The 20,620-nt window shown below is 45.2% G+C and overlaps 1 protein-coding gene across 1 annotated transcript; it reads right to left on the reverse strand.

Moving 5' to 3' along the window:
- Positions 1 to 792: 792 nt before the first annotated feature.
- On the reverse strand, positions 793 to 5,925 carry LOC147697787 (late histone H2A.1-like). The gene is made up of 2 exons (XM_086933346.1): positions 5,858 to 5,925; positions 793 to 1,309 (listed from the first exon to the last, which is right to left on the reverse strand). The coding sequence occupies exon 2, from the start codon at positions 1,303 to 1,305 to the stop codon at positions 889 to 891; it is 417 nt and encodes a 138-aa protein (XP_086789472.1). The 5' UTR covers positions 1,306 to 1,309; positions 5,858 to 5,925; the 3' UTR covers positions 793 to 888.
- Between the last annotated feature and the right edge of the window lie 14,695 nt (positions 5,926 to 20,620).

The following is a 20,620-nucleotide window of genomic DNA, read 5'->3' on the forward strand; positions in this document are numbered from 1 at the left end:
GTCTACAATTGACTAGTCCTACAGTACCTGAACTGTAGGAGTTTGTTTTGCATCAAGTTAAGAAAATGAAGTGAAAACAAGAAAATAATCTGCTGTTTCAAGTATTACAAAGAGTTTACATTTTCTTTACTGCAAAGACACTTGTATGCTTCTATAAAACCATTACACCTTATTTTGAAATATATTAAGAATGTGAAAGTAAAAACCTTACCTGCACCAAGTGATTCAAGTAATAAAAACCCAACTTTTATACAGACAATTGGTCTGGATTCAGTCTTTGAATGAGAGACATAATTTTGTGTCAGAGTATGGACAAATGCTTAACACTTCGCTCAGATAAGCTAGACTGCTCAGCTAACACTAAATTTAGTGTAAGGAATGATGTACTTCATCCTCTGCTATACCTCTGGGACTCCCTGGACTATGCACACTACCTCCTTTGAGTATAGTATATATAGAACCAGCCTCTTACATCAACCCGTAAAGTGATCTAGTGTAGATTTTTGTCAGGGGGAGGGGGTAGAAACTCACCCAGTTTTAGATCTATCAACAATAAGCACTTGAGTAAGTTACTTTGTACGATTAGGTCAGCTAGGCATACTGATGTATTGACATCAGTCACTGGCTGGCCCATTTAACAAAGGTGGTCCCTCCAACATAGGATCCCATGCCACTGTATCCTTTGTAAGAGGGGGTGAGGGGGGAGGCGCAGCATGGTTTATTACTAATAGCCGAACAAACATTAGTGATGCAACAATTTTACTGTATATAACATCAGAAGTCAGACGTTTTAAGACATTAAAAACCATTTATTCACTGAAGTGCATTAAAAACTGACTAAAAAAGGCATAAACTAGTTCAAGGAGCATTTGGGAATCAATGCTTTTTCTAGAATTCCTGAGACTCCACGTCTTTGGATTCTTGCATTGACCCCTTGGCAGTCTTTTTGGGGAGCAGCGAAGCTTGGATATTTGGTAGAACACCACCTTCTGCAATGGTCACACCAGCAAACAGCTTGTTCAGCTCTTCGTCATTCCTGACAGCCAGCTGGAGGTGCCTGGGCACAATCCTAGATCTTTTGTTGTCCTTTGCGGCGTTTCCCGCCAGTTCCAGTACCTCTGCAGTCAGGTATTCCAGAACAGCCGCCAAGTAAACAGGAGCACCAGAGCCCACCCGCTCGGCATAGTTCCCCTTCTTCAGCAGTCGATGGATGCGACCAACAGGAAACTGTAGGCCTGCTCTGGAGGACCGTGTCTTGTGCTCACTTCCCTTTGGCTTGCCCACTTTCTTGCCACGGCCAGACATGATGCTGAGGGAGGGGGTTGAAGAAAAAAGCGTTACTGTGATGTATAACCATACAATACTCTATATGTGACATTCGTCACAAACGCATGACACATCTATGACTCTCCTTTTAAGAACCCTTTGGACAATGACATTTGCTGGTAGATGGCTGAGCTCCTTGAAAGTCTTATGAGCACATGGTCCTTTCTTCAGACTATTTTTTGCTAGTTTGATAAAAATGAAAATGTTCAAGACACCCAGAGCCCTATAAATGACTGGGGGTGGTCAGTGGAAAGGTGACGTTGAACATAACCCGTTAGGTTATGGAGAAAAAAGTGTAGGGCAAGCACTTGTGTTGCTAAACTTTCCGACAAACTGCATGCTTCAATGCTCCGTGCACATTGCATGAAGAATGAAGAAAGACAGATGATGCAATTGACTAGTCTACATTAATTTACCCCCCCCCTCCCAAAAAAATAAATTGTGCAACAAGCCTGCTACACTAAATAGACCTCGTCAGGTCATTCAAGAGAGCCAATCTAAATCTGCCAAATCTAAAACAATTGATGAATAAGTGTTCAATGGACAAGTTGCACGTAGAAGAACTACTGGATTGATGGTAGTCACAATTAGCACCACTGAAGAGTTGCATTATGCACTTCAAATTTAGACTGCAGATTTGTCTTGCACAAAAAACGCCAAGCATGCATATCAGACCACATTCCATATCTCCGTCCCTGCCACGTCCCTAAGATCTAATATCACATCTTGTAAGAAGCCCAGAAACGAACAGGCATGTAAAATCCAGGTCGCTAACCCTTTTTCAAGTGGTCTGGAGCTCTGAAAGCTCTTGCCCACACAAATAGAGAGGATTTTGTATTCATGGGATAATTGGAAGACCGATATTGGGGGGGGGGGGATGAGAAAGGAGTCACATTTAAAATGCGTGGCTGTTTGATTAATTCAGGGGCCATCGAAGTGATGACCTGATTGCAAGCGATAGTTTTGCAACGACTACCTGATAAGGGAGTTTATTTGTGCCACAGAAGATAGAATATAAAAAGTAGTAAACATGGCCACAAGTTGCTTGCAAATTAAGTCAGAAGATTACATGAAATTCTTTAAAGATGGGGATTAACACATTGAAACCCCTGAAATCCATTAGCCATGTATAGGAACTTATTACAGCTTTCATATTCTAAAACCATTAACAATTGTTACTTGACCAGATTTGTATTGCAATAATGCTACTGGAATTATTAGAGACTTAGAAGCCATGTTAAGTAGTTTGATTTTTACCAAGTTAAAATATGGGTGTTGAATTATTCAAAACGAGAATCCGTTTTATTTTGTATATGAAATGTTGGTTGTAAAAGAAGATGCAACACATTTTTACACCTATTCACAGCTCTGGGAATCGGTAACATCTGCTCCTACATTTATTTTATAACATTAGAATTGAGTGAGCTCTTGCTTGTCGGGGCTGAGCATATGTGCACCAGCTTCATGTAGCATGGGGTCCGCTATTCATTCTCCTACTCCTTTCCAGAGGAAGCCATTCCCATATGAATCGGAGATAAAGCTATGCATCTGTTTTGCATAAGTTAGATTGGCTACTGTAACTTGTTATCACCCATTGAATTTTGTAACAGTGGCAGGCCAGATCTGTAAATACCAAAGTGTGAAAAAACTAGTGTTCACTGGAACATGCAGGTTTTGGCTTAATACCCAAAATCTGCACGCTAATCTCAAAAACGTAATTGGTGATAATTATTGCATCAGATATACCCTTGGTGTGGGTTGCCCGACCCCCCGCATAGCTAGAGTTACTGCAAGTAATTTCTTTATATCCTTTTAGATAAACAGCATAAAGTCTTTGACTGCTGCCCTTCAGAACTTTACTAGATGTCCCTTTCTAATCAGAAGAAACTTCCTAACAAGTTGCTCAGAGCTGCAATAACTCATGGGGTTACCAAGTGTTCCTCTAGGAAGATGCAACTACTTAAAATGTCCTTCAAAGTTCAGGGGGTTGGTGCTTGAAAACAAACGCACTCTTCCTATGCTAATAAATAGTAATTTAATTCACTAGAAGTATCTATGCCAATGCTGGTATATCAATATTGCAACTTTCAATTGTCTTGATTGTTATATAACCCTTTACAATAATCACATTTTCTATCCACTGGTTAGGCCAAGTTCCTTCCACCAAATACAGTTACTAGCAATAAATGGTTATGTCCAGTGCCTTCTACCACATTGTTGGCAAACTATTTGAGTGGCATTATATTTACGTCACTAAAATGCCCTGTGGTGGGAAGAAGCAAAATGCAAGCCAAAAGAGGATTACTTTTCACACACAAACCGGGCAAATCCTAAAGTTAAAGATCCCCTTGAATCAAGTGATGAATCTTAAAATGTCTTATACGGAGATGCAGTTCCTTGTCATTACCAGGTATCCCCCTCAAGACAATGCAAAAGCTTGGCTATTCCTTCATGAAGGAGCAGTTCCACAAGTTTTTACTAAGTATTCTTAACAAGTCAACTGCAAAACCATTGAAATATTTCCATGAAACTGCAGTCCCACTTGTGAAGTCTATCTCAAGTCAGGAGCAACTGCTTCAAATGACCTGTACCAGGCTGAGGTGTGTGGCTTTAGTATATGAATTTGTACACAGGGTTCTGCCATTTTACTCATGTGTGCATTTTCGTTAGGAAGAGTTGACCAACCCTGGTTCGTAATGAGCAGAGTCAAATCACAGATTAATACACCTTTTTTGGAATATCACCTCACCTATTTATAGGTGCCTTTAGTCACTGGCGAGTACAGTTAGATAGCAGATTTTGTCTGTTTATTGGGGTGGAAGCTTTGCAAAGATAGTTTACACCGACAGTGCTTTTCCAACAACCCAATAGGTGAGAAGCAGTTGAGGCCCTTCAAGTCGGATACAAATGGTTGAAATGTCAGTCACAACCCTGGGTGTATCTTTAACCGAAAAATATGCGTATACACTCTGGCTACTTTAATGACTTGTGCTATTTTTCGGTAGGATACATGAATATGCCAAAGCTGGTTCATAGGTAGGAATGCTCAGTGGTTGGGAAGCGCAAGTGACTAACTTTCTATTTTTCGGGAACTATTTTTTGTACATATGCATTGGCGAAAGGCAGTCGTTCAAAGTGAGCGCATCCAATGGCTGTACTGTTGACCTTCTGCAGGAGCGGAAGTGAGTAATTTGATGTATTGGTCAACAAAAGGGAAAGTGTTGATTGTGAGTCTATACTTTACGTACCCAGTACCGTGACATTATCTAGCAGAGACTTATTGATTTGCCAGTGTTTAATTCTCTTGAAAAGTCAAAACAAATCCAAAAAGAGGGGCACAACGAAAAAATGTACTACATTCCAGCCACCAGTTGATTAAAGTTACTTTTCTCTGATACTTATTTAACAGAATATACAATTTGAGAGCAGGGCAGCAGTAGCAAAGGTTAACTAATGACATTTCAGCGGACGACTGTGGTACTAAGGAGGGGCAAAATTGCCCAGAGTATTAATGTGTGTTGAAATGATAATACGGCCAGAAAGTGCTTCAGTTATTTGGCATAATTTTAAAAAACCGGTCGAACAATGTTTACCTCACTGAACAATTCCCGTGGCCCGGTCTATGGTGCATGCCATAGTGAACAAGCGTGATATTTCGAATACAAGAAACAGGGTTTCACTTTAAGCAAGTGGTGTAGCCTGCAATGTTTTCTAAACTATTACACCTGGTCTCACAGTTTTAAGCCCTCAAATTAATAGAACTATTGAATTACATACGTTTAGCTTACTCCTACCACACAGAGCAGCAGGATTGATATGACCGAATACGAACAAGTGTTGCCAAATCGGTAGGCCTGGTTTTAAAATGTGAGCGACCTGCTGTCTTTGCCAATGAACGTTTATTGGTGCTGGCAGCATTACCTGGAACATTGTCGCTAAAGTCAAGTTAGCGTACTAATCCCGCAACACTTCGACTTTGTACCCTCGAGGTTGGCGGCGAATAGTTACAAGGTGATGAAAACCATATCATGGAGTCCGCAATGTTGCGCTCGCGCCCCAGCGGTTTGTCATTGACAATGCATTTAACATGCGCAACACATTGATTTCGGTTTATAATTATTTTGAGAGATTGTGAGGGGGTCCGCGCTCGTTTCTGAAATATAGTCACATTAGGAGAACTTACGCATTTTCTGGTCGCTATAAAATTTAGTCTGCGCATTTTACAGATACTATGCTGGAGTCATTTTTTTCCCCAAGCATCAAAGTCAGCATTGCAGAATCGAACAGATTAGTACTTCGTAAACTAGGGAAAAAGGTAATCGACATGGTACGTCAAGAAAAAATAATTAAAATCTCACCAAAGTCAATAAGAGCCAAAGGCCTACTTGAAAACAAACACTTACAATTTAAAAATAAACATAATCAACATTGAAGCACTTGTAAGCGAAGAAGGCTGCTTGGAAACAATACTGTTTGAGAGCGAGGAAGAACAGATAGAAAGCTCGCATAAACCCCACCACCAACACTTTACCTCTTAAACCGCGTACGCTCAGCTCTTTCACTCGCCCCACAACCGCCTGCAACAACCTTTCGCTCACACAGATGATCTTAAACTGCGCGCGCCCAGCTCCTTTTAAAGCCCCAGCAGTTCGGGGCTAGCTGACACCTGCAATCAGAACGCAACGACTGCCACCTGAGGGTCAGGCGCGCACCCCCGCTTCCCTGCCCTGCCCAGTTCTGAAAAAGAGAGAGAGAGAAGTGTCAACTCACTCACACCCCCACCCACCCCACAAAAAAGAACGCTGTTTTTGAAGACTTTATTGCTGCAATACGCTGCCTTCTCCAAATGTTTTAAAGCCAAGGTATTACAATGACCCGAGTTAATTGTCGCGTAAGGATGAGGGGATACGTTGACCCAGTTAAGACTCAAGCTGTACACAGATCCAAAATTGCTCAGTGGACCTAAGGCCATTTGCCACCAGGATTTGTGCTGAAGAGCATGTCGCATTCTGGGAACCGTAGTTTCGCTTTTGGCATTGTAAGCACTGCTGGCGCCCGGGCAACTAATATTTTGAGGCCCAGTGTTCAGAACAATTTTAAATGTACCCCTTAAAGCTAACTCAACGATTTTGAATTGCACCTTACACTTTCAGAGCGGCCTCACAAAAACCTCAAGCTGCACAGCGTCCTCCAGCTAATTACTGGAAACAAAGTTTACCCAGCCTTGAAAAAGTCAATATTTTTTGCACTTGCATCTAGATTTCCTTTTTTCTGTTTGAACAATATTTTACCTGGAATTCGGCGTCTATTTAACTTATGCCTCCAATAGTAGGAAAGGCAGAAGAAGGGTGACTTGGTGGCGGGTTAGTGGGAAAGTATACATGACTAATATGACATCTCTTTTTAGTGGAGTTTTATAATAGCAAAAACTAGACCTGAAGGCATCATAGTGCTTTACACCAGTGTCAGTTACAGATGGAGACATTCGTTTTTAGGTCTCGGCTAGCGTAGGCTGCGCATGCGCAGTCTCGCTGGCGAGATCTTATGTCTCCAGAGTAGCGAGGCTTGAACCCACCCCTCTTCTCCATTGGCTGGCTGCCTAAACGGCGGCCAACCATTGGAGACGTGGGTTCTGTGACGTCATTTTTGGGGGCTAAGCCCCGTCCGTTTCGGATTGAGGAGCGTGTTTTTTCCTTTCTTTCTCTCCTCGAAAAACACGCCCCTCAATCCGAAAAGGACGGGGCTTAGCTTCCAAAAATGACGTCGCCTCCTCTCCCCCCACCCCTCTTCTCGCCTTTCTCCTCTCCTTTCTCCTGGGCTCTCCCCCTCCCGTCTTGGCCGATGCGCTACCTGGCTGCTGCTGCTGCTGGGCTCTGTTTTCACGCCCGGGCACTCGAGGGAGTCGTCACATGATCGCAGTGGAATGTCATTCTGGCTTCATCTTGGGTTTGAGAGAAGCGACGGTCACATTCACACGGTCTTGTGTCTACTTTGCTCACTTACGACGTTGTCAAAGTGGTAAACATGTTCTATTGTGTGATGCTGGATATGGTGGTTTTGCAATCGGGTGAGGTTCTGAAATATGAGAGTTTAAATGTTTAGATGGTGATCACCTTTCTTGCAATGCTGAAGTATATTCGTTTTTGGGCTATCCGATGGGTTATGGTATCTTGCAGAAAGTGTTTTGGTATCTTCATTGGTGCGCTTGTCATTCACTATAGATGGCACCATTTGGGGATGGCCGCCTGCTCGCCTGGTGTCCTGAGGAGGACCGTCCCATTTCTATGATGGCGCCTGTCTCCCGGGAGACGCGCCGGAAGCCACGCCTCTGCCTGCCCTGGGCCGCCTCTCGGATCGGCTGCTGGGTGTTGCTCTGACGGGAGGTGTTGGGGGGCGGCGGGGGTGGGTGGAACTGCACTGGGGGCTGTAGGGTGAGACATGGAGTGCTCAGTTGGGGGGATGCTCCTGTAGCCCCAGGGGCTCTGATGGGGGTGTCCTGTGCCCCCGCTGGGGGTTCTTCGTTGCTGTGACATGCCCCAGCCCTGGACCCGTGGCTGGGGTGCTGCACCCTGATACCCCTGGGGTGGAAGGGGGGCTTCGAGGTCTGGGGTCCTGCCTGCTTCGGATCTGGGCCCTTGCAGGGGGCTGCAGTAGCACCCGGACGGGGCTGCTGATCTTGGCCTTGGTTGGTGGTGCTCTTGCCCTGGGTCATTGCTGGGAGATGTGAGGTTCCGTGAATCCTGAACCTGTTCAATAAAGGTCGTCGTATCTAGACGATTTTGGTATCAGCGAACCGCAAATGGCGAGTGCGGTATGAATGAGTGTTTTCGTCATAATACACCAATGGATTCACTGTGCATTTGACGATCTTGTCTGAACCTTTGGGTTCCATTTTGTGTGCGGCAGCCATTTTGTGGATTGCCCTCACATAGGCTGATGACTACAGGATGACTGTGGCCAAACAAGTCTCTAGGGACACATACACCTTAGCTGACTTCTGTGTGACCTGGCCGAACTGACTCCCTTGCCCGAGGCTAAACTTGTTGAGCCAGTTCCTTGTTAGGCAGCTGGTCAGATAGAGATCAAAGAACAGGAGATTGTAAAGTTTGGTATGCACATACACACCCCTTATCCTACCTCTCATCTGTTTCTGTTCTTTTTTTATGACCTGTTTACGACCTGGGTTTGTCCAGATTGTGTGGGACGGTATGTTAGGTTTTTTGCATGCTTGCATAAGCTAGGACCGCCCCTTACTTTTGTGCTGAGTCATGTAACTCTAAAACATATATAAGACCTCTGTTATCTGTATTCCTCAGACTGCCTCATTCAATTGCTAAGGCAGTTGGGTGACGTAGCCTCACTTAATTAAGTTTAATAAAGATGTCGTTTTCATATTTCAGCTTCTATGCCAAGTTCTTTATTGATATTAGTAAGACCTCTGAAAATGAAGATTTTCCATTTTATCAAATGGCGCAGCCAACGCGGGCTTCATCAGAGAAGTGACTTTCTGTGGGAGTGATCTTGCCAGGAGACTGAAATCTACTGAGGAGGACAGAACAGGCTTCTACTAAGAAGGTACTCTGTGCACAGGGATTCTGGAGATTCTTTGATTCTGCAGCCCAGTATATTTCTGATCTTCCTGATTTTGATACTCCACATGATGTCACTCCTGACTGAGAACCTTTTTGGCGTGAGTATTTAAAAAAAAAGACCGTTAGGTCATGTAGAACTTGACAGTTAGAATTTGGATAAAGTTTTGATTAGTAAAAGTAAGAGTTAAGTATAAGTGGGTCGCTCCCAGTCCTTTGTTCTTTGGTTCTGACTCCCTTGCCCGAGGCTAAACTTGTTGAGCCAGTTCCTTGTTAGGCAGCTGGTCAGATAGAGATCAAAGAACAGGAGATTGTAAAGTTTGGTATGCACATACACACCCCTTATCCTACCTCTCATCTGTTTCTGTTCTTTTTTTATGACCTGTTTACGACCTGGGTTTGTCCAGATTGTGTGGGACGGTATGTTGGGTTTTTTGCATGCTTGCATAAGCTAGGACTGCCCCTTACTTTTGTGCTGAGTCATGTAACCTAAAACATATATAAGACCTCTGTTATCTGTATTCCTCAGACTGCCTCATTCAATTGCTGAGGCAGTTGGGTGACGTAGCCTCACTTAATTAAGTTTAATAAAGATGTCTTTTTCATATTTCAGCTTCTATGCCAAGTTCTTTATTGATATCAGTAAGACCCCTGAGAATGAAGATTTTCCATTTTATCAAATGGCGCAGCCAACGCGGGCTTCATCAGAGAAGTGACTTTCTGTGGGAGTGATCTTGCCAGGAGACTGAAATCTACTGAGGAGGACAGAACAGGCTTCTACTAAGAAGGTACTCTGTGCACAGGGATTCTGGAGATTCTTCGATTCTGCAGCCCAGTATATTTCTGATCTTCCTGATTTTGATCCTCCACATGATCTCACTCCTGACTGAGAACCTTTTTGGCGTGAGTATTTAAAAAAAAAAGACCGTTAGGTCATGTAGAACTTGACAGTTAGAATTTGGATAACGTTTTGATTAGTAAAAGTAAGAGTTTTGAGGTTCCGTGACGATCGTAAGTGGTGTTTTCGACTCGCACGAATATGGTCGAGTCTGGTATCTATGAACCGCAAATGACGAGTTTAGTGGGTGTGCGCAGTTTCGCTGTGCTAACCTGAACCGTTCGTTTGTTTCGTGGGTTTCTATCTGTACCCACGGGTTCCATCTTAGATACAGCATCCATTTTGTCTCTTGCCCTCAAGTAGCCAGCGAACGGACGCTGTCCGCTTCGCGACCCTGGGATTCCCAAGACTCTTGCGGAAGACACGTTTCCTTTGAAAGTGTCTTTATGATGAGGGGGATGATACTGAAAGGCAGATGTCCCCGCTCGAGGCACATCTTGCCGTGCCGGTCTATTGTCTCAGCCGTGCATCTCATTAGGCACGTCCCTTTGATGCCTGCAGCTCGTGTTTCCCGATACCACCCCTTTTACACCCTTTCCGATCTCCCCACTGTTTCTGTCTTCCTTTGCACCTGTCCTTGTTCCTTCTTCGATCTGTTTACTGCCGATTGGAATGTACTAATGGTGGGAAGATGGGTTTTTACAGTTGGGAACCACCGAATGTTTCTGTACTTATGTTCCGGACCTTGAATACATCAAAGCGACCCCTCTCGGGGATAATGATGGGAACCAAGTTGTAAACCTTTGTGCACCATGTTAACCTATGAGAGAAAACTGTATAAAAAGGAGCGATCCACAGTAGCAATTTGAATCAGATCCCGCGAACTTACATGCTGTGTACTTCACATGACTTCTGTGTTTCCTGCAGTAAATAAACCTCGAATCTTTGACGCCGAAGGAAGTGTCCTGTGTCTCTGTCATTTGTACGCCGGAACAGGTTACCCACGAAGGTTTCAGGTGTTGTCCCCTGGCACCGCTGGGTCTTAAATAACCCAGTCCTTCAGTTGGCGCCCAACGTGGGGCTGCATCAGTGGTACCGGTCCAAGCCCGACGATCGTGAGGAACTTCGTGTGAAATGTCCGAGGGAAGGTGCACCCCGCTTCATCGATCCTGTTGTTGAAATAAGTGGCCCGACGACTTTTCCCGCGAAGATTCCCGCCTCCTGACGGCTGCGACGGACTGCTGCCCTAACTGTAGACCTGTTTTGGCGCCTGACGTAGACCTTGGTACAGCGAGACGATTGACGGGCCTTCCTGGTGACGCCATCGATCTTTGAGTTAAGTATTTGTGGGTCGCTCCCAGAATCCTTGGTTGTGGTGGCTTAGTTGTTGCATGGTTCCATTGCATTTGTGGTTCTTCGTACTTGGTTCTTTGTTGTAATATTTGACGACTGCAGCCGCCAAAAACCGAGGGTTTTTGCTCTTTGCAGGGACTTGGTGAATCCCGTAACCCTTGAAGTTTGTGAAACTCGGCTAGTGTGCAAGATGCCTGGTCGTAGTACTTTGTTCAGTTGTTTCAGACGTTGTGGTACGGATTCCCGACTGGAGGACTCGTGTCCGATACCTCCGGTTGGAACTCCCACTTATGAGCTTTACAGCAAACATGGGTTAGGTCCGATTACCTTTAATGAATATTGGATCCGCTATACCAAAAACGATAGTGTCCTTAGTTGGCCACCTCATGGTAGTTTCGAGACCCCGATTTTAGATAACCTCGAGGCTAAATTGTTTAAGAAAAAGTCAAGGCCGGCCATGTTTGATGCCTTTCGGTTATGGCGCAAAGAAGCCAGACAGAAAGAGATCAGACAGACAAAACGTAATCAGAGAGATGGTGTTGCTACCATTGTAAAGAAAGCAGAGCAGTTTCAGCGTGATAAGGAGGAAAAGGAAAAGGAAAAGGAAGTTTTTGATAGGCTTCAGCGTATGACTATAGATAAATGTTATCCCGCTTTGCCAACGGAGTCGGATAAGAAGGAGGAATTAGTTGAGGATCCCTTAATGTCCTATCTTATGAAGTCACCACCTCCGTACGCACAGGGTACCACAGCTCCCGTGGTTCCTCCTGTACCTGCTCCTGTACCTGCTCCTCAACCTGCTCCTCCGACTGTTCCTATTCCTTTGCCCACTTCTGTTCCTACTGCTCCTCCGCTTGTACTTCCTCATACTCCTGCTCCCGCTACTGCTCCTGTTCTACTTACTCCTGTTGTTTCTTCTGTTCCTGATTCTTCTCTTGTTCCTACTCTATCGTATACTTCTCCATCTACTCGACGTCGTACTCCTTTAGTTGCTGCTAATTTTGTTAATTCTCTTGGACCTATTCCGGAGTCCGCTGGTTCGGACGGTCCACAAAGACGTAGTCAGCTTCCTGGTAATAGGGAACGTGCTGCGCTGTACAATATGGCGATGGCATGGATGCTGCACCCCTATAGGAATCCTCCACGTTCGGTATTGAATACGTTTAGTCAATTCAATATACCGACACAAAGATATGTTTTTGAGGAAATGTGCAAGGCTTTGCGTGATCAGATATCGGCAGATGCATCGGACGATGTATTGACTGCTTTGACCAATCTACAGCTCCAGTTTTCGAGCGGAATGATAGTAGGTACTAATGTTCGACGTGCTGTTGAGCAATTATTGGCTCTTCGCCCCTCTATGATGCCTCAAGCATTGTTCGTTGAGGATATTGAGAGACAGTTAGATGCGTCTGGTCAGTTTCCCATGCGCGAAGTTCCACCAGTGTGGATGCCAGGTGACGCTAATGTTGCTCCACCGATCTTGCCACATTTCCAGAGAGTATGGATACATCTCCCATGGAAACGATCGGAGGTTTTACAGGTAAAGCAATCTTTGCCTGACCCTCGCAAAAATCCTGCAGGGTATTATAAGGAATTGTCGCAGCTCGTAGATGCCACGATAATGAATCTTGCCGATATCGATATGCTGTTTGGCAATGTCATACCGCAACCGGTATGGGCCAAGATTCGTCAGGAAGATCATGCAAACGAATTAGGTGCTGATTGGGCTGCTCTTACTGCAGCAGATACACAACAAACTGGTGGGGCTAAGCCTGAACAGATTATTGCCGCTCTCCCTCAGAGAATTATTACCCTAATGAAAACACTTATGCCAGCAATGAGGGTGAATTGGGACAAGTTGTCAGCTTGTAGACAGAAGAAGGACGAGAGTGTCTCTGACTTCTTTACGAGATTTGAGGAGGCATTTATCGATCACAGTGGTCAGGATATGAGTACCGAGGGTGGTCAGCGGTTGTTTGTGGATAAATTCGTCTCTAACTTATTGCCCGACTTGAGCAACAAATTGAAAAATTCTGAGAGTGCGTGGGCTGTCTCTACGTCTGCTCAAATATTGGCTACGGCACAGTATTATGAGAATAGGGAGAAAGAAGAGAATGACCGCGCTGATAAAAAGACGAAAGAACTTAAAACTAAAGTGTTGTTGCAGCAGGCGTATCCTCCGCGTTCGAATCAGAATGATTCGCAGCAACGTAATCGATCGCAGTCGCAATCTAATAGGTCGCAATCGCGAAATGACTCCTCTTCGCAGAGATCTTCGTTAGGGTACAATCAGTGTGCCTATTGTAGACAGGAGGGTCATTTAAAATTCAACTGTCCAGTCCTAAGTGAGCGTAACAGTGGTAACATATCTAGAGGAGGTCGTGGTGGTTCTCAGCAGACATCACCTGGTAGGGGTCGTGGTGCTCCAAATGATCGTTCAGACAATTCGTCAACTTCCAATAATTGTTTTGATCAACGTGGATCGTCGCAAGGACGATCTGCGCAGTACAACGTAGATGACTATTACGTCGATCAGGGAACTGACGACGGTAATTACTAGGACAGCCATAGACAAGGAGAGGGAGTAGTATCAGTTCCGGTTGATCAGAGAGGGCCTTACGTCGCAGTTGCCACCTCGGGCGTCGTTGAGCCTTTTCTGTTGGACACTGGTGCAGCGAAAAGTTCCATCATGCATTCGAAACTCCCTGGCGCACCTTTGTCTGGCTTAACAAATGTTTCCGTTGGATTCTCTGGCGCCCCTGTTAGCAATCCGGTTTCGTGCCCTTTGCCACTTACAATTGGGCCTCGTGAGCTGAAAGCTCCGTTGATTTTGACCACTGGCTGTGGTGAAAATCTTTTGGGCCTGGATTTGCTAAAACGTTTGTATGCGACTTTGTATTGTTCTCCTGCGGGAGTGAAGCTTACCTTAGGTGAGAGAGTTATCTCTCCAATGTACTTGTCTCTCGATAAGCTTCCACCGGAATTGAGTTCTCTTCCTGCATCTTTGTGGGCAACAGGTCCCAATGACGTGGGCCTGCTTGACATCTCCCCTTATGTTGTTCACTTGAAATCTAATGTGCGACTGCCACGTATTCCCCAGTATCGAATCTCCCTTGACGGTGAACGGGCACTGTTGGCGATCATTTATGATTTGATCGAGAAAGATGTTATTGAGGAGACCCGGGGAAACGTGTGCAACAGCCCTGTACTGCCTATTTTGAAACGTACTGATCCTTCCAAACCACCTGTTTATCGTTTTGTTATCGATTTACGGGAGGTGAATAAAATTGTGATTCCTCAGTTCCCTGTTGTGCCTGACATCACGGCGTTACTGACTCTGATCCCAGCCTCGGCATCATGGTTTTCAGTGATCGATCTGAAGAATGCGTTCTTCAGTATTCCGATTGCTGAAGAAAGCAGAGATCTTTTCGGTTTCTCTCTTGGTGGTCGTAGCTTCCGGTTTAAACGTGCTCCTCAGGGCTACTGTGAGAGTCCATCGATATACAGTCAAGCCTTGAAGGGCCAACTAGATGCATTTGTGTTGCCGGCTGGTGCAGCCTTAATCCAATACGTCGACGACTTATTGGTGGCCGCAGATACTCAGGACATTTGCAAAATTGCTACGGTGTCGTTGTTGCAACATCTCTGTGACTTACATCACAAGGTGTCACCTTCTAAACTTCAATATTGTTGTCAAGAAGTAACCTATCTAGGTCACTTATTGTCAAAGGAGGGAAGAAGGTTGACCCCAGAGAGAATTGCAGCCATTGCGCGAATATCTGTGCCAACAACCCAAAGAGATGTGCGTGCCTTTCTAGGTATCACGTCATACTGCAGACAGTGGATTCCAAATTTTTCATTGTTAGCGAAACCATTGGTGGCTCTTACGTGCAAGGATGTTCCAACTCCTTTACCATGGACGGAAGAATGTCAGAAGAGTTTTTCTGAGCTGCGTGACGCATTGTGTTCGGCTCCTGTGTTAGGTACGCCTGACTACAGCAAGCCGTTTACACTATACGTTCACGAGAGGGAAGGTTGTGCATTGAGTGTCTTAACGCAACCCTTCGGCGATAAGCAACGTCCATGTGCATATTTTTCCTCGACCTTGGACCCGGTAGCTAGAGCATTGCCGAGTTGTTTGAGAGCAACAGCGGCAGCTGCGGTGTCCATCCGACAATCAGCAGGATTGGTCATGGATAATATGCTTACGGTGATGGTTCCACATGCAGTTGACACTCTTTTGAATCGCACGAAAACCCAACACTTGACGAGTGCAAGGTTGTCTGGGTACGAGTTGACGCTGTTGGCAAGTCATATTCAGATAAAACGTTGTAATGTTCTAAACCCGGCGACCTTATTGCCAATTAGTGCAGAGTCAGATGAAGTAGCAGCGCATGACTGTTACTTAAGAACTGAGGAGGAAACAAAAGGTCGAGTGGACCTTAAAACACTCCTTTGGAAGATCCTGATGGAACTTTGTATGTGGATGGTTCATGTTTTAAATTGCCAAATGGTGATGTGACTACTGCGTATGCTGTGGTAACGCTGAATACTGTTGTGGAAGCTGCGAGATTGAATCAGAACTCTGCCCAGTTTGCAGAGCTGATTGCTTTAACTAGAGCGTGTGTGTTGGCGAAAGGGAAACGAATGAATGTGTTTACCGACAGCCAATACGCTTTTGGCGTCGCACATAGTTTTGGACGGTTGTGGAGAGAGAGAGGTTTTATGACGTCGCATGGTACAAAGATTCAGCATGGACAGCTTGTGAATGATCTTTTGGATGCACTTACGTTGCCTAAGCAGGTAGCGATTGTTAAATGTAGTGCGCATCGTAAGGTGACGGATGATGTTGGCCGTGGTAATGCGTTTGCGGACGAGACTGCTAAGGAGACTGCCCGGAACCTTAGCACTAGAATGTATGTGACGAGTTCGGTTAGGTGGCCTACAGAGACTAGTATGTGTGAGGATACTATCCAAAGTGTGAAAACGATTCAGAATGAGGCCACTGATACTGAAAAGACGAAGTGGAAAGAGAGTACGGGAAAGTTGGATGCGAATGGTTGTTGGGTTGATTTGTCGGAGCATAAGAGATGGATGTTGCCAGATGCGTATGTGCTAGCTGTTGTGACGATGGCACACGGGTTAGCACATATTAGTGCGAAAGGTATTTGTAAGTTGTTGTCTCCTGTGTGGAAGAACGATGGTATCACTAAATGTGCCGAGAGATTGGTCAAGAATTGCATGATATGTATGTTGTACAATCCTGGTAAGGGAACTCCTACACCTCCCGGCCATTTTGCTCCCCCTTCCTATCCCTTTGAAGTGATCCAGCTAGACTTCATCCATATGGAGCGATGCAATAACCTGAAATACGTTTTAGTTGTGGTTTGCGCATTCTCCCGATGGATTGAAGCCTACCCTCTCAAAGACAATACAGCTCTGTCCACTGCAAAAATCCTACTGAAGGAATACTTTCCTCGGTATGGAATGCCCCGAATTGTATGGTCTGATAACGGAAGTGAGTTTGTAGGGAGTGTGATGAAGAGTGGGTGTAAGGGCCTTGGAATTAATCAAAAATTCCATAGCGCCAATCATCCCCAGTCAGCAGGTTTGGTTGAAGGGTATAATGGCACCCTTAAACTCAAACTAGCGAAGATTCAGGCTACGACTGGTCTTTCGTGGCCTGACGCTTTGCCCTTAGCTTTGTTGTCAACAAGGGCGACCATACACTCCCGAGTAGGGCTCAGTCCCTATGAAATAGTGTTTGGCCGTCCTGCAAATGTTTGGGGGGTCCCTAGACCAAGTGTGTTTTCTGATCTTGAGTACCCAATGTTGATTGACTATCTCTATGATCTGACTGCTAAACTGAGGTTAATTCACCAACAGGTTTACGAAGCACTGCCGACGCAGACGGAGGGTCCAGGCCACCAGCTCCAACCAGGAGATTGGGTGGTTACTCGAAACTTCGCTCGCAAGAAGAATCTTGAACCCCGCTTCACTGGCCCTTTTCAAGTCCTCCTCGCCACGAGAACTGCTGTCCGTTTGGAAGGGCGCAAAAACTGGGTGCACGCCACCCATACGAAAAAGGTACCTATACCTTTACCGGCGGACTCGTGGGTGAGGAAAGGCATTGCTTCGTCTGAAACAGAGAAATTCCAGACCTTTGTACCTTTTAGTGACGCTGAACCTGCTGGAGAATCCTCAGTGCAGCAGAACAACATTGCTGAACATTTGTCATCAAAAGACTCAAGATCTGAACAATCGACTGATCAACAGAACTCTGTTCCTTCATCGGATCCATTGTTTGATGAACAGACACGTCCTGGGAAAACTCGATACTTTTTGCGATCCAGCACCAAAGACTAATAAATTTTCGTTTTGTCCCTTGACATCTACATTATCCCATTTGCCACGATCAGTCTAAACACCCGTATAACTGTGATTATTTTTGTAAATATTGAGTTTCGTTCCACATATGTGTTTTTACTTCCACAGCTAAGAGACTTTATATATATATATTTGCGAATAAGATACCTTGCATCCAGGTGTACCGTAGGGCCGCGCGTGTACTTCCTTCTGGTTAGTAGGTCTTGACACTAGGTCAAAGACCGTCGGTTCCTGGGAACTCCTAGGAATTGACTACTGCTACACAGAACGAAGTGCGTCAAGAAACGTTGCGGACGGTCTTAGGGGATGGCGTTCTCGAAGCTGATGGATTTGGAAGAAGCTCAGGCGCAAAGATTCAAACTACAGCAGATCACTCGTACCAAATGTTTTATGTTTCAAGTGTTCCTTCTGTTTCTGGTTCTTTCTTCGTTATTGGCGGGTGGGGTGTATTACATGATACCGTACTTCCTACCCTCTGCCATACCTACTCCTACTTCTGAACCTAAATCTACCTCCACTGCATCCCCTCATTCTTTCCATATCTTACCCGAACACGAACAGGCTAGACGTGCAGAATTCAGAAATAATTCCTTTATTCAGCTCCTTCATCAGCATCAGTTAGTGGTTAACACTACCAATTGTTGGGTGTGTGGGTTAATGCCACATACCACGGATAAGGGAATTCCATATCTGGTCCTTCCTTATAGTTCCCAGGGTTCAGCTCGAGCATTTCAAACAATGTTTCGAAGTGCACTAGATTCCTACCCCAATCGAGAGCCACATCCTTCCCACTCTGGTCCTGGTTCGTACCAAAAGCCTTTGACTATAGCGATAGACGATTTAGATAGGGATATCTATGAACCGTCGCTTAACCCAGAGGAAGAGGTACAAGCCTATAGGGTCCTGAGTAAGGTTGAGTATAGTGCGCTCACTGAGGAAAAACAGCTTAGAAGCTCGCCTCCGATATGGGTCGTATCCCACCTTGGTAATTTCTGTCTATTGGGTCGTGGCCGAAGATCGAGAGCCCGTCTTGGAGAGAGTGCTTGCTCTGAGACTTACATCCTGCCGATGCTCTCTTCCCCTGTGTTTCTGGCTGCCAAGGGTACATACTTTGTCTGCCATGATCGTGCGTATACATGGTTGCCCTCCAACTTTGTGGGCTCATGTTATATCGCAAATCTGTTGCCTCCGACATTCACTGTTGATGCAGACTATCACAAGACTAGAGTTGTGAGAGGCGTGATTAGCGAAGAGGACACTGCCGGTCAAGAGGCAGGAGACTTTTTCAAGGGTTTCCTCCCGTTTTGGGGACCTATGGTCAATAGTAGGAACCTGAGACAATTGACTCGAGTGGTGGAATCGACAGCTAATATCACTGCCAGTGCCCTTGGTAATATCACCACAGAACTTCAGGCGGATAGGCTTATGACGTTACAAAACCGTATGGTTTTAGACGTGGTCTTAGCAGATCGAGGTGGAGTATGTAAGGTGATCCATTCGAGCTGCTGTATTTTCATTCCAGATAACGCTCCAACTGTCTATCAAGCCATCTCAAAGTTGCATAAGATCTCTGAGTCCATACACGTGGACGTAGGGGATTGGACGTTACTTGGGTGGTTTTGGGGCCTGATGTCGACTTGGGGTTGGAAGATTCTGATGATCATCGGAGTTGTTGTAGCGTTTCTGTTCACGTGTTGCCTTTGTGTGCAGTGTGGTCCTGCCTTATGTGGCCTCTGTGCTACGACGTGTATAAGACAGCCGCCTGTTACCAAAGGAGCTCAGTTGGACAGAGTTATGTTGCAGCAACATCTAGATGGTCTGATGAATATCGAGTATGATTCTGACTAGTGCTTGCCTACATGAGGGCAAAAGGAGCGTCTGAGGTTCCGTGACAATCGTAAGTGGTGTTTTCGACTCGCACGAATATGGTCGAGTCTGGTATCTATGAACCGCAAATGACGAGTTTAGTGGGTGTGCGCAGTTTCGCTGTGCTAACCTGAACCGTTTGTTTGTTTCGTGGGTTTCTATCTGTACCCACGGGTTCCATCTTAGATACAGCATCCATTTTGTCTCTTGCCCTCAAGTAGCCAGCGAACGGACGCTGTCCGCTTCGCGACCCTGGGATTCCCAAGACTCTTGCGAAGACACGTTTCCTTTGAAAGTGTCTTTATGATGAGGGGGATGATACTGTAAGGCAGATGTCCCCGCTCGAGGCACATCTTGCTGTGCCGGTCTATTGTCTCAGCCGTGCATCTCATTAGGCACGTCCCTTTGATGCCTGCAGCTCGTGTTTCCCGATACCACCCCTTTTACACCCTTTCCGATCTCCCCACTGTTTCTGTCTTCCTTTGCACCTGTCCTTGTTCCTTCTCCGATCTGTTTACTGCCGATTGGAATGTACTAATGGTGGGAAGATGGGTTTTTACAGTTGGGAACCACCGAATGTTTCTGTACTTATGTTCCGGACCTTGAATACATCAAAGCGACCCCTCTCGGGGATAATGATGGGAACCAAGTTGTAAACCTTTGTGCACCATGTTAACCTATGAGAGAAAACTGTATAAAAAGGAGCGATCCACAGTAGCGATTTGAATCAGATCCCGCGAACTTACATGCTGTGTACTTCACGTGACTTCTGTGTTCCCTGCAGTAAATAAACCTCGAATCTTTGACGCCGAAGGAAGTGTCCCGTGTCTCTGTCATTTGTACGCCGGAACAGGTTACCCACGAAGGTTTCAGGTGTTGTCCCCTGGCACCGCTGGGTCTTAAATAACCCAGTCCTTCAGTTTAGTATAAGTGGGTCGCTCCCAGTCCTTTGTTCTTTGGTTCTGTGGTTCTTTGCTTAGTTTGTTTTGTCCTTTTTTTTTAAAATATTTTTATTGAGATTTGAGTTGGAAGTTTATACAGATTATAACATATCCTTCACTTACTCAAAGTATACATATACATATTGCAAAATGAATATTATCAAGAAATGCAGAATAGAGAAACTAATAAAAGGAAGAAGAAAGATCTTATTAAGTCGTTACTCCATCAATCCAATTTTGAATTGGTGTCCAAATTTTTATGCCAAGTAGTTTCCTTTTTCTTCCCTTGGTTGCATATATTGCCAATTCAAGTTTGT

Source organism: Lissotriton vulgaris, chromosome 8 (genome assembly GCF_964263255.1).
Source record: "Lissotriton vulgaris chromosome 8, aLisVul1.2, whole genome shotgun sequence".
Classification (NCBI taxonomy): Eukaryota; Metazoa; Chordata; class Amphibia; order Caudata; family Salamandridae; genus Lissotriton; species Lissotriton vulgaris.

Bases quoted from the DNA above. Each gene is read 5' to 3' on its own strand.
- LOC147697787 (XM_086933346.1), bottom strand. From the start codon at position 1,305: ATGTCTGGCCGTGGCAAGAAAGTGGGCAAGCCAAAGGGAAGTGAGCAC.